General features: G+C 40.7%; 1 protein-coding gene across 3 annotated transcripts in view; it reads left to right on the plus strand.

The window, feature by feature from the left end:
- The window catches only part of LOC118617119 (disco-interacting protein 2 homolog A), a 275,837-nt gene that overhangs the window by 66,877 nt on the left and 195,442 nt on the right, over window positions 1–13,518 (plus strand). For all 3 annotated transcript variants that reach the window (XM_036242743.1, XM_036242746.1, XM_036242747.1), the window contains exons 27-30: window positions 1,817–2,716; window positions 4,022–4,210; window positions 10,832–11,551; window positions 12,408–12,507. In XM_036242743.1, the coding sequence (XP_036098636.1) occupies window positions 1,817–2,716; window positions 4,022–4,210; window positions 10,832–11,551; window positions 12,408–12,507 (1,909 nt within the window). The remainder of the gene's footprint in view (window positions 1–1,816; window positions 2,717–4,021; window positions 4,211–10,831; window positions 11,552–12,407; window positions 12,508–13,518) is intronic.

Genomic DNA, 13,518 nt, shown 5'->3' on the forward strand with positions numbered 1-13,518 from the left:
TGGGACCGCTCTGCCCAATATAAGCAGCTGCCGCAGTTTCAGGGGGACCACAACATTTGTACTCTTGGCTCAAGCAACACCCTTTATTTTACTTTGTTCCCCGCCTGCAGCTGTGCCCTTTCTTCTTTGGTACATGACCTGTTGTTGCCTTTGCTGCTTTGCCTGTGCCAGTTATGCTGTATGTCAGAGGACTTACTTTAGAGTCTAGCCCCCTTCATGTGCTGGGTTTAATATTTTAAGTGTAACACTTTGTTGTGATTATGGCTATTCTGTAGTGCATCCTTCCAGTCTCAGTGCATTTAGCGCAGTAAGTGAATAAGCACAAACTGTGTACAGTCAGTATTACCCCTGAACCCCTTTAGCTGTCTATGAGTAGGGAGACACAGTCTGGGCAACACTCAGCACCCAGGTAGGGGAGGGGGGCAAACTGGAGTTGGTATGAGCGTCTCGCCTTGCACTGAGAAGTTTTCTTTTGCTAAATATATAATACAACATTTAGATGTGGTAAATGTGTGTGTAATGGATAGCCGATGATCTCCAAACAGAAAGTTAATCAAGCCCTGGCTGGTTTGGTTCAGCAGTTGGAGCGTTGGCCTGTGGTCCAGAGAGACCTGGGTTCCGGTCCCGCTAAGGGCGCGTACCTAGGTTGCAGTTTGTCCCGGGCCCTGGTTGGGTCGTGTGGATGGCAACCACTCCATGTGTCCCTTTCACGTCGATGTTTCTCTCTCTCTCTCTCCCCCCATCCCACTCGATCTGAACAAAAAATGGAAAAATGTCCTCGGGTGAGGATAAAAAAAAAGTTTATCAAAATTTTATTTTGTTTTAACTACAAGCCACATTTGAATATGAGTTTATAGTAATCGTTAAGTCGTACCAGTGAAATCAAGAATTGTTATAAAGTCAGTTTTTAGGAAGCAAAAAATTAGACTATAACAAATTGGTTGATTGTTAACTAGAACACAGTTGGTTAGAATTTTTTATTTTTTGGTCACTACCGGTGATGTGACCTTAATGGAATGGAGTTTGGAGCCATATTGACATAGATTTCAATTTTGATTTTCTATTTACTATGTGGTCTTGGCAGGTTGTTTAATAATCTAAGTTTCAATTGTCCTGTCTTAAAGTAGGAATAGTAACATTACGTAACTTAAAACTGTCGATTAGATTAAATAGCATAAGCAGTTACTATTAGATGAAGTAGCAAAACATTGTTTGGTGCCTGGTGTGGCATGGTGCTCAGTATAAGCAGTCTGGGCAACAGCTGAAGTCCCCATGTCCCCACATGTACATACAGCATGGGAGCATGTGGTGTGCCTGGCTCATTCACATTCTTCATTGCGTAAATTTACTAGACCGATTTTATCACTTGTCTTCTTATTCTGTTAGAATGACACTTAAAATCTAAATTCTCCCTTTAGGGAAATCAAACAAATCAGAGTTCTAAAAATATTAACTAAATATATATTTAAAAGGTGGTGAAGTATTAGTATGAAGGTGTTGTTGACTGAGAAGTAGTCAAGTCAGAGTTTCCGCTGAATTCTGACAGAAGGGGGCTGGGATCTGTGGCAGTGCCCAGCAGCCTCAATTGGAATGTCTGAATGAACTGTTCGGCAGCAACAGAACTTTCCTTTTGAGATACTTAAAGAGTTGGGGTGCGGCATTTGTTTTTCAAATATTAACTCTCATTTGGTGACATTGTTTGTTCTTATAGTTGTTTTGTATTTCAAGCCTCTACTCACAGCGAATTCAGAGCTGTAAGTTGGGAGGGGGTCCTGAAGTTGATTTGGTTTGCTTCTAAAACACGTGCTTTTCCCAGGTTATGTATAGTAGAAGTGCTGAAGTCGAGGAGCTGAAATCCATTATTGAGACCTTGCAGGAGAACCAGGAGCGGCTGCAGAAGGACAAAGCAGAGGAAATCGAGCAACTGCATGAGGTCATCGAGAAGCTTCAGCGGGAGCTGTCCCTTGGGGGGCTTGCTGAGCGTGAGTTTGGTGACAGCCAAGCTGAAGACCTCCAGAGCGAGCTGGAGCTCTGCTGCCTGCAGACTAAGGGAGCCGAGGCACAAGCTGTGCTGCAGGCCGAGCTCCAGGCTGCACTTGAGGCCAAGGAGGCCCTGAGTCAGCTGTTGGCTGAGCAGGAACACAAGCACGGCCAGGCCCTGGAGGCCCTGCAGCAGCGCCTGCAGGTTGCGGAGGAAGCTGCTTCGAGGCAGCTGGCACAGCTGGGTTCCAGCGTGACCCTCCAGGAGGCTGAGGTCCAGGGCTTGGCCTCCCAGATTCAAGAGTTTGAGGCCACCCTTAAAGTAAAGGATGCACAGATTGCTCAAAGGGATTTGGAAATTGAGGCTATAAACAGAAAGCAGTCAGCCCACTCCGCTGAACTGGAGGCCATCCTGTTGGCCTTTGCCCACCTCCGCTGCACCCTGGAACAGCAGGCCCTGAGTGCCACATGTGATCCCCCTGAGCTGCAGCGGCTCCGAGTACAGTGTGTCCGTCTCAGCCACCAGCTACAGGCACTAAACCAGCGGTTTCTGAGGTGCCAGAAGGAGCTGGACAAGGAGCAGGCATGTGGGGCCCCCATGCTCCATCATGTGAGGGGCAGTTTCCAGGAACATGTGACCAGAAGTGATGAGGCCTCGTGTGATGAGGAGTTGGAACAGAATTTGGGCACCAGGCAACTAACTGTGGCCCCCAGTGGCCAAGGCAGTGATGCACAGGTGGGCCTGGTTTCTCTGAAGTCCCACAGGTGCAATCTGTGTGCAGAGAGCTGCGTTGTATTTGGTGCCTGCAGGAATCCCTGACCCAGGCAGCTAGTGACCAAGCACTGGGGCTGGACCAGAGGGATTTGGGGGTTCTCTTAAGGAAACAATTATTTTTCTTATGCTCTTGCTTTGTTTCTGTTTTAATTAACGACTTGCCTCTCTTTGCTGAACAATAGGGGATGCAGTTTCCAATGGGTAGCTCATGCCTAGGAGGGGAAGTGAGTCTGCAGCTTGCACTGGCCTGGGGCCCTGGCCCATTTAGGATCCATAGAACCTCAAGTCAGAACACATGTACACAGTGAGATTAGGCTGGGTCTTGCTGTCTTGTGCAGTTTTAAATATTTTTTCTTTATTGATTTTAGAGAGGAAGGAAGAGAGAGAGAGAAACATCGATGAGAGAAGATATCGATTGATCGCCTCTTGCATGTCCCCCACTGGGGATTGGGCCTACAACCTGGGCATGTGCCCTGACCCAGAATTGAACCGGCGACCTCTTAGTTAATGGGTCAACGCTCAACCACTGAGCCACGCTGGCTGGGCTGTCTTGTACAGTTTTAAACTTACTATTGCTGTAAGTTACTTAAGCTTTTTAATTCTTTTTTTTTGTTTATTGATTTTAGAGAGGAAGGGAGAGGGGGAGAGAGATAGAAACATCGATGAGAGAACATTGATTGGCTGCCTCCTGCATGCCCCTCATTGGGGATTTGGCCCACAATGTGGGCGTGTGCCCTGACTGGGAATCAAGCTGGGACCTCTTGGTGCATGGGTTGATGCTCAACCACTGAGCCACACTGGCTGGTCTACTTACACTTTTTAAAACACTTCTTTTTGATAGGGAACATTCAGTGATACGGAGCTCACCCTTGTGTTAGATTCCTAACAAATGGTTTATTTTTCATTAACATTTCCAGTGTAAATGTTTCCAACTTATTTATTTTTTTGGAACATGCTCCAGTTTGTATTTGAGTAGAACTCAGGATTCCTTGCCTGCCGCACCCCCCACCCTTCATCAGTTCAGGGTTCTGTGTTGAGCAGACTCCATTCTGCCACAGCTGGCACCCATGTCCTTGGAGCCCTCAGCCTCCAGCATATCTGACCTATTGTGGTTTATGATCAGGCAGTAGGACTGAAGCTTGGTTTTGGTCTCATGTTTCAGAGCTCCCAGAGCCTGAGGCCACCCCGCAGTTAGCCTCTCTGCACTCTGACATTTTGTGTATTTAGCATCATCTTTACAGCATTGTCATTTTTTTCCTCTTGTAGAGTCCAGTGAAAGATGATCTGCAGCCTGCCAAAGCCCTGGTGAGGGTAAACCACAATCTCCACAAACAAGACAGTGTGATGTCGGTACTCACGGTCTGCCAAAGGCAGCTGGAGTCTGAGCTACTCCTGGTGAAAAACGAAATGCACTTGAGTGCTGAGGACCATGGCAAAGCATTGGGGACAATGAAGGTACTTGGGCCTCTTTCAGGAGAGATTAGCACAGCAGGTGTGGAGCCAATTATGGACAGTCTTCTCTCTGGCATTTTTGCTGAGGTGACACACACACTACTTAGACTGTAGACTGTGACATGTTTTCTGAATCCATCATATTCTTGTAGCAGTTAAGATTTGCTTTGAAATTTGCTACATGTTTCATTTAAGCACTCTCTAGGAGCTAGACTTAATTTGCATTTCCCTAATGAATAGTGACAGTGGATATCTTTCCTTTTTTCGTTCTCTCTTTCTTTCTTTGAGAGAGAGAGAGGAAGAGAAGGAGGAGAGAGAGAGGGAAACATCGATTTGTTGTTCCACTCATTTTTACATTCATTGATTACTTCTTTTATGTGTTCTGACTGGGGATCAAACCCACAACCTTGGTGTATCAGGACGATGCTCTTAACCAACTGAGCTAACCGGCCAGGACAATAGTGGGTATCTTTTCATGTGCTTATTGGTCCCTTGCACATCTTTGGAGAAATGTCTGTTCAAGTCCTTTGTTCATTTTTAAAATTAGGTTGTTTTTTGATGAGTTCCAGGAATTCTCTATATATTTTGGATATTAATCTCTTCAGATGTGTGATGAGCAAATATTTTCTCCTATAATGTGAGATGCCTGTTTATTCTAGGGATAGTGTCTTTTGATGCACTGATTTTTTTAAAATTAATAATGTCCAATTTGTCTATCCTTTTGTTTCCTGTGCCTTTGGTGTCAATATCGAAGAAATTATTGCCAGTTTCAGTGTTGTAAAAGCTTTTGTCCTATCTTTTCTTCTCAGTTTTGTAGTTATAGGTCTGACATTTAAGTCTTAGATCCATTTTGAGTTAATTTTTGTGTATGATATTTTGAAAGGGTTCAACTTAATATTTTTTTGCATGTGGATGTCCAGTTTTCCCAGCAGCATTGTTGAAAAGACTGTCCTTTCCCCATTGAATGGTCTTGGCAACCTTGTTGAAAATCATTTCACAATATATATGAGGGTTTACTTCTGATCTCTCTATTCTGTTCCATTGGTCTATATATATGTCTTTATGCCCGTACTACACACTTGATTTCTGTAGCTTTGTTGTAAGCTTAGAAATCAGGAAGTGTGAGTCCTCCAGCTTTGATCTTCTTTTCATGATTGTTTTGGCTATTCTTTGGTTCTTTAAGATCTCATATGAATTTCAGGATGGGTTTTTGTTTCTTCAAAAAATGTTATTGGCATTTTGATCTGTAGGTTGCAGAGTATTATTGACATCTTAACAATATTAGGTCTTTCAATTCATAAACATGATAAGTGTTTTCATTTATTTATGTCTTCCTTAATTTCAGCAGTGTTTTTAGTTTTTCATCGTGTAAGTCTTTTACCTCCTTGGCTCATTTTTATTTTTATTTTTTGGTTGTTGCTATTATAAATGGAAATTTTTGAAAAAAATTTTCAGATTATTCATTGTTCATGTATAGAAATGCAACTTATTTTTGTATGTTGACTTTGTATCCTGTGACTGCTGAATTTATTTATTAATTTTAACACTTTTGTGTGGAATCTTTAGGACTCTCTACATATAAGACCATATCATCTGTGAACTTCTTTTTTTCCAGTTTGGATGCCTTTTATTTCTTTTTCTTACCTAATTGCTCTGGCTAGGGTTTCCAGTCCTATCTTGAAGAGAAATGGTGAAAGTGGGCATCCTTTTCTTTATCTTAGATGAAAAGCTTTTAGTCTATCACGACTGTGTTTCTCATGTATGGCTATAATTTTGTTAAGATTGTTTTTTTCTATTCCTAGTTATGTTGAATGATTTTCATCATAAAAGAGTGTTGAATTTTGTCAAACGCTTTTTGTGCGTCAATTGATTGTGTGATGTTTTTCATTCATTTTGTTAATATGGTATATTACATTGATTTTTCTGTGTTGAACTACCCTTGCATTCCAGAAATAAACACCACTTGATCAAGGCATCTAATCCTTTTTTTTTTTTATCCTCACCCGTGGATATTTTTCCATTTTTTGTACAAATAGAGTGGGAGGGAGAGAGAGGAAGGGAGAGAGAGAGAGAAACATCGACGTGAAGGGACACATCGAGTGGCTGCCACCCGCACGATCAACCAGGGCTGGGGACAAACTGCAACCGAAGTACGTGCCCTTAGTGGGAACCGAACCCGGGTCTCTCCGGACCGCAGGCCGACGCTCTAACCGCTGAGCCAAACTGGCCAGGGCTAATCCTTTTAATATGCTGTCGAATTCAGTTTTCTAGTATTTTGTTGAGGATTTTTGCATAAATGTTCATAAGGAATATTGGTTTATAGTTTTCGTTTCTTGTACTGTTTGAATTTAGTATCAAGGTAAATGCCCCACAGAATGAATTAAGAGGCATTCCCTTTTCTTATGTTCTATGAAAGAGACTTTAGAGAATTGGTATAATTTCTTCCTTAAACGTTTGGTGAATTCACCAGTGAAGCCCTCTGAGACTGGTACTACTTTTTCAGTTTATTGGAAACATTTAAGAAGGATTAAGACTAGTTCTTTAAATGTTTGATAGAATTCACCAGTGAAACCATCAGATCTAGGGCTTTGTTTTGTTGGGAGATTTTTGAAGACTGATTGCCTCTTATAACCTTTCTTGGTTTAAGTGTATTTTGTTTGATGTTAATATAGCCACCAGTATTCCTTTTTTGTTCATATTTGCATGGAATATTTTTTTCCATCATTTCATGTTCAACCTATTCATGTTTTTGGGTCTGAAGTGAGCTTCGTGTAGACAACATATAGTTTGGTCATGTGGTTTTATCAGTTTTGCCAGTCTTTATCTTTGATTGGAGAGCTTTAATTCATTTACATTTAAAGTAATTACTGATAAGGAGGGATGTACTTTTGTTATTTCGCAATTTGTTTTCTATGTCTTGTAGGGTTTATTTTTTTGGTTCCTCATTTCCTTCATTACTGTTTTCCCTGTGTTGAGTTGATTTTTTTAAAGTGAAATATTTAAATTCCTTTTTCATTTCTCTTTGTGCATATTGTATAGCTATATTCTTTGTGGTTACCATGGAGATTACACTTAGCATTCTAACATTATAACACTCTGATCTGGATTTATACCACCTTAACTCCAGTAACATATCATTTATAGCTTTCCTTACCCTTTTTAGTTTTCGATGTTACAAAATTACATTTTTATACCTGTGTGCTCCAAAACAAATGAATAATACTTTTAAATGCATTAAACTTTTTAATATGCAGGAAATAAATGGGGAGTTACAAACTAAAGTTATAGTAATACTCTTTTAGACTAATATTTAAAAAATATATTTAAATTATGATGAAACCAAAATGTGGAGTTACAAACCATTGTTATAGTAGCATTAGTTTTTATAATTTCTCATGTGTTACCTTCATTGAGATCATTATTTCTCCATGTAATTTGAGTTACTGTGTAGTGTCCTTTCATTTTACCCTGCAGGACTCCCTTGAGTATTTCTTGCAGGCCGGTCTAGTGGTAACAAACTCTCTCAGCTGTTATTTTCCTGGGAATGTCTTAATTCCTTACTCCTGAAGTATAGTTTTGCTGGATATTGGATTCTTAGTTCACAGGTTTTTTATTTAATTCTTTTAGCACTTTGAATATATTGACCCACTGTCCTCTGGTCTCCTAAGTGTCTGATGAGAAATCTAAAGATGATCTTACTGAGGATTCCTTGTATATGATGTATTTTGCTCGTGCTGTCTTTAAAATTCTCTCTTTCGAAAGTTTGATTATGATGTGTGTCATTGCGGGTCTCTTTGAGTTTATCTTTCTTGAAGTTTGTTGAGCTTCTTGGATGTTTATATTCATTCATTTCTTTCATCAGATTTGGGAAGTTTTCATTCATTATGTCCTTAAATATTCTGCTGCCTTCCCTCTCTTCTGGGTCTCCCACAGTGAGTATGTTGATTCACTTTGTGGTTTCCCAAACAGGTTCCTTAGGCCCCATTCATGTTTCTAATTTTTTTTAAATTTTCCTCAGACTCAGTTTTTTCCATTGTTTTGTCTTCAAGTTCACTATTTTTTCTTCTGCCTCTGAAAATTTGTCTTTGAAACCCTCTAGTGAATTTTTTTTTTTTTTTTTTAATGTCAATTAGTCAATTATTGCACTTTTCAGCTCCATAATTTCTTTTTGGTTTCTTTTTAGTTTTTTTTGTCTCTTCATTGATGGTTCTATTTTGTTTATACATTTGTTTTTTTACTTTCTCTATATCTTCTTTTAGTTCTTTGAGCATCTTTGAGACAATTGTGTCAGTCTTTGTCTCTTTGGTCTACTATAAAGTCTGTATTAGGGATAGTTTCTGTTGATTTATTTATCTCTTCTGAATGGGCTGTACTTTCCTGTTTCCTTGTGTGCCTTGTGATTGTTTTTGTTATAGTTATTGTTGAATGTTGAACATTTGAATTTAATAATGTAGCAAATCTGGAAATCAGAGTCTTCCTCTTCTTTAGGGTTTGTTGTGTTTGTTTTTTATTATGTTTGTTTGTTTGTTGTAGGCTGTCTCTGTGCTGAGGAACAGCCTGAGGTGATAAACTTAAACTCTTCTCAGATCTTTTCCTAGCCTATGCCTTTCCTGGACATACACAATCACTTTCTAATTTCCTCTGTATATGTAGTTGATTTTGAATGTCCCACTTTTTAATTTCTTTCCAAAAATAAAAATAAAAATGCAGGGGTAGAATCAAAGGCACTAGCCCTTTAAACCTCCTGGATATCACTTCCACCAGAGGAGTAGGGGCTGCAATCATGCTTCCCACCTCTGTGTGCACCTCTGTGATCAGAAATAGCACTCAGAGCACAGGCCTCCAATCTTTGGAGCATAGTGTCCTTTTTGCCTACCCAGGATTCCACAATCTGTGTACAAGATGCATTAGGAACACACACATAGTTGCCTACATCGTGTTTGGGGGTGGGAGGACAGATAGCTACTATTCTTTTTTTTTTTTAATTATTAAAAAAATTTTTTTTTCTTCATTGATTCTAGAGAGAGAGGAAGGTGGAGGGAGAGAGAGAGATAGAAACATCGATGAGAGAGAACATCGATTGACGGCCTCCTGCATGCTCTATACTGGGGATTTGGCCCACAACCTGGGCACGTGCCCTGACTGGGAATTGAACTGGAGACCTCTTAGTGTATGGGTCCACGCTCAACCGCTAAGCCATGTCAGCTTGGTGCTACTATTCTTCTTAGAGGTAAAATTGACCCAAATTGGCTACATTTGATCATTCAAGCCTTCCTTTGGAAGTTGTAAACCTTTCACAGGCTCTGGAGTTCCAAAATACAGTGAAACCTCAGTTCTCAAAGTTAATTTGTTCTGGAAGGCTGTTTGAAAACTAAATCATTTTTTTATTAGAAATAATATAAATTGAATTAATCCATTCCAGAACCCCAAATGATTCTGTGCTTTAACCCTTCTTATATATAATACATGTCTAATGTACTTTAAAAACAAAAAGGACACAAAATGTAAATGAAAATTTAACAAAAAGGGAATAAAATGTATAGTAAAAGAAAATTTTAATAATTATAAGCAGCAACAAACACAAAAGCAAAAAAATGAAAATACAGCAGAATTTCCTGAGATGTTAATTAATACCATGAGATTTAGCGGTAAACTGACTCATACTCACGCATTCTCTCTTTTGTTGCCTGAGGGAAGTGTAACTGATCATACAGGTATCAGCATGAAAGGGTTGTCAGGTTGAGAAGTGAATTGCCCGAGATGGGAGATGTTTGGGAACTGAGGTTTGACTCCAGTTACAGCAGACAGGATTCAGCCAATGCAGTTGATGTCCAGGTGGGGAAATGGACGCTTGGTGTTTTCTGTTGTGCCATCTTTCCAAAATACTCTCCAATAGTTGCCTTTTAGGCACAGAGCATTATTGGTGGTGGTTGTTAATCCTCACCTGAGGATACTTTTGAGAGAGTGGAAGGGAGGAATGGGGAGAGAGAGAGAAATAAAGAGAAATATTGATTGATTACCTCCCACATGACTTTGACCAGGGCCGGGATCGAACCTGCAACCCAGGTACATGCCCTTGACCAGAATAGAACCAGAGACCGTTCGGTCCATGGGCTGACTCTCTAACTGCTGAGCCAAACCAGCCAGGGCTAGGCACAGAGTTTTAAGTCTTGATCCTATCTTTTAAAAAATTTATTTATTTATTTATTTATTTTTAATCCTCACCCGAGGATATTTTTCCATTTTTTGTACAGATAGAGTGGGAGGGAGAGAGAGAGAGAAACATCGACGTGAAGGGACACATCGAGTGGCTGCCACCCGCACGACCAACCAGGGCTGGGGACAAACTGCAACCGAAGTACGTGCCCTTAGCGGGAACCAAACCCGGGTCTCTCCGGACCGCAGGCCGACGCTCTAACTGCTGAGCCAAACTGGCCAGGGCCTATCTTTTAAAAAATTTAAAAAACCGAAATAAGAATCTAGAGGGACCAAAGGGCTCATCATGGAATCTCATTCTTAATTGCTCAGTCTCTGAAATTGGCTAATAAAACTGGCTCAGACATACAAATATTATACTGTGTAATGCAATTATTTTACTGTACGCATGTCCTTTTTTACTTGTAGGATAAGGAAAAACTATGGGAAGGTTTTAAGCTGCAGAAAATTGATCTCATAACTCAGGTGAAACAGCTTCAAGAAAAACTGAACCGTCTGATATGTTCTATGACTTTCCAGAACATCGAGACAGAGGATGTGAACTCTCAACAGCCATTGGCATTTTCTCATGGTTTAGAAAACAGTTCAGGTGGTACTTCCAGTAACCATGAAGAAACTGACAAATTGCCTCCTGTTGATGCATTTAATATCAATAAACTCAAACAAGATCTAATTGACATTGTTGGAAATCAGGATTCACTGATAAAATATGAAATGCCAAATGTTCCCCTGGAAGACGAGGTAGATTTGCAGGATGGGTCACTTTGTTTACAGGTGGACTTGCCAAGTAGCTCCCATGATTTAACCGACGAGGCTGAGCCCTTGAAGAATGCACTTAGCGTTATGGACCTGTCCTCCTGGAGCTCCCCAGAGGTTGTGAGGAAGGACTCAATGCTTGAGCCATCACCCAGCCTGCCCCTGACACCCTGCTTGGATGCCCTGAGCCAGCACAGCCTGGATGCTTCCCTAAAGGACAGGAGGAGTGCCTCACTGCTCCAGGCTGACCCATCAGAATTGCTGTGTTCCCTTGGCGGGTCAACAGTTGTAAAGGCCCCTTGTTGGGCAGAGTCTTCATTGGCTGCAGACAGGGCTTCCTCCGCTGACCATCATGTGCATCGTATGGCTGTGGTAGGTTGGCTTCCCCGGGTGCTGTCCTGGTTCATTGTCTGTAGAGTTCCCAGGGCCCAAGTGTGTGCCCATGGGATTGTGTCTGCATGGCCCATGGTGTCACAACGGCAACCATTGTTGGTTCACCTCCTGTGGGCTGGGTGTGGGTAAACACTTCACAGTTCCCTGGTCAGCTGTGTGTAGGGACTGTCAGCTTTTGCAGGACTTGCCCTAATCTACTCTAATATGAATATTTAGACATTTAAGTGATTTTTGGAAGTATATGAGATGAATTTATCCTACTCAGAAATTCACCCTAGGACTAAGTTTCTTAACTAACGCTGACTTTGAGAAGTACAGTCATAAACTCATCTTTGAGTGTAGTTTGCATATGGATTCTTTGTTTAGAATATGTTTTTTAGATTAATTTTTAATTGTATTACATATGTAACAGGTTCCACATGTAGTGCTAATTAATTTCAAGAGTACTTCAGTTTATTATTTTTGTTAGATTATGTTTTTCCTAACATAGTTTTGGTATTTTGTTTATCTTGAGTTAGATAAAATAAAAGATAAATGTGGGGATATGTTTTATTTGAAGTATCCAAATAGTACCATTTCATGAAAAAATATTTTAATCTGAAATATTTGCTAGTGACTTCTTTAAAATATTCCTAGAGCACTGTGGGTGAATATGATTACATTATTATATTAGAAGCATGTGACTGCACTGTGTCCATAGCTTTGGACACTTTTGTTTGGGTTCTTTGTGGGAAGATGATAAATTCAGGCCTTAGAAAGTTTTCATCAGGCAAATTCAACTTTATGATGTAGTAAGTTATTTTATGATAATTTAAAATTCTACTTATTTGAATAGGAGAAAGATGTTGAGGATTTTATAACGTCTCTTGATTCTCAAGAAAAGTCAAGATCACCTCCTCTTGGGTTAAAAGGAAAAAGCAATGGAATTGAAAACAGTGAGTTCATTATCTTTTTTTGAAAACTCTTAATTTTTAGTTTTAGAGTCCAGAGAGCATCGAGAGTTCCTGCATATCCTTCACAGGTTCCCCAGTGCTGACATTTACCTTGTTTGTGTGTGCTGCCTTTCTCTGTCTTCATTTCTCTCTGTCTTTTCTGTTTGAACATTCTTCAGCCTGTTTGAGAATCTGTACTACTCAGCAGGGCAGCCTGACCAACTGTCAGAAAGCTCAGTGCCAAGGGGCCTTGCCAACAGTCCCCCAAAGTTCTCCCTGCCCCAAGCTGGGTGCTGTTGGGAAGGAGTAGCCAGAAGATCTGAAACTGCTTTTTCATTGGGTGCCCCCTCCATTTTCCAGAGCATGTGTTTCCAGCCTTCCTGTACTGGCTGCGAGCAGTAGGGCTTAGGAATGGATCAGGAGCCTGTGCTCTTCTGAAAGATTTTGAATTCTGATTTGAGGCCCCTATTGGACAGAAGTTCCTGGAGCCTCTAATTCCAGACCTGGTTCGGGGTTCCCCAGCCCTAATGACTGATTTTAGGGTTTTTCTCCCCCTGTCCCTCCTACCCTCCCCAGGTTAGGCATGTTCACCTTTTCCTGACTAGACATCTTCTACTTATCTACCTGATCCCAACCTGTCCTTACTATTGGCATCTTCTACTTCCCATCCTCCTCCTACCCACTCTCTTTGTCCTCAAGGGCTGGGTTTCCGTCCTGTCTTTACCCCGTCCTTGGGTTTGTGTGTGTCTCAGCCACAGCACTTGCTTTGCAGAGTCCTGCCAGTTTTGTCTTTGGGGATGAGGAAACACACATCCATATCTATGCAAAAATGACTGAAGGTTTATGTTTCATGAACATTAACATTTTAAATGTGCAAAATACACTTTTTCTTATTTAGTGTATGTAGTTCTCATCTGATGTTTTCATAAAAATATTTTTATGATCTTTGTGGTTCATTGATTTTTTTTCCGGGAGAAGATTTCAGCTGTAGAGGCCTCTGGGTGTTTCGGGGCC

The sequence above is a fragment of the Molossus molossus genome, unplaced genomic scaffold (assembly GCF_014108415.1).
Source record: "Molossus molossus isolate mMolMol1 unplaced genomic scaffold, mMolMol1.p scaffold_m16_p_5, whole genome shotgun sequence".
Lineage (NCBI taxonomy): Eukaryota > Metazoa > Chordata > Mammalia > Chiroptera > Molossidae > Molossus > Molossus molossus.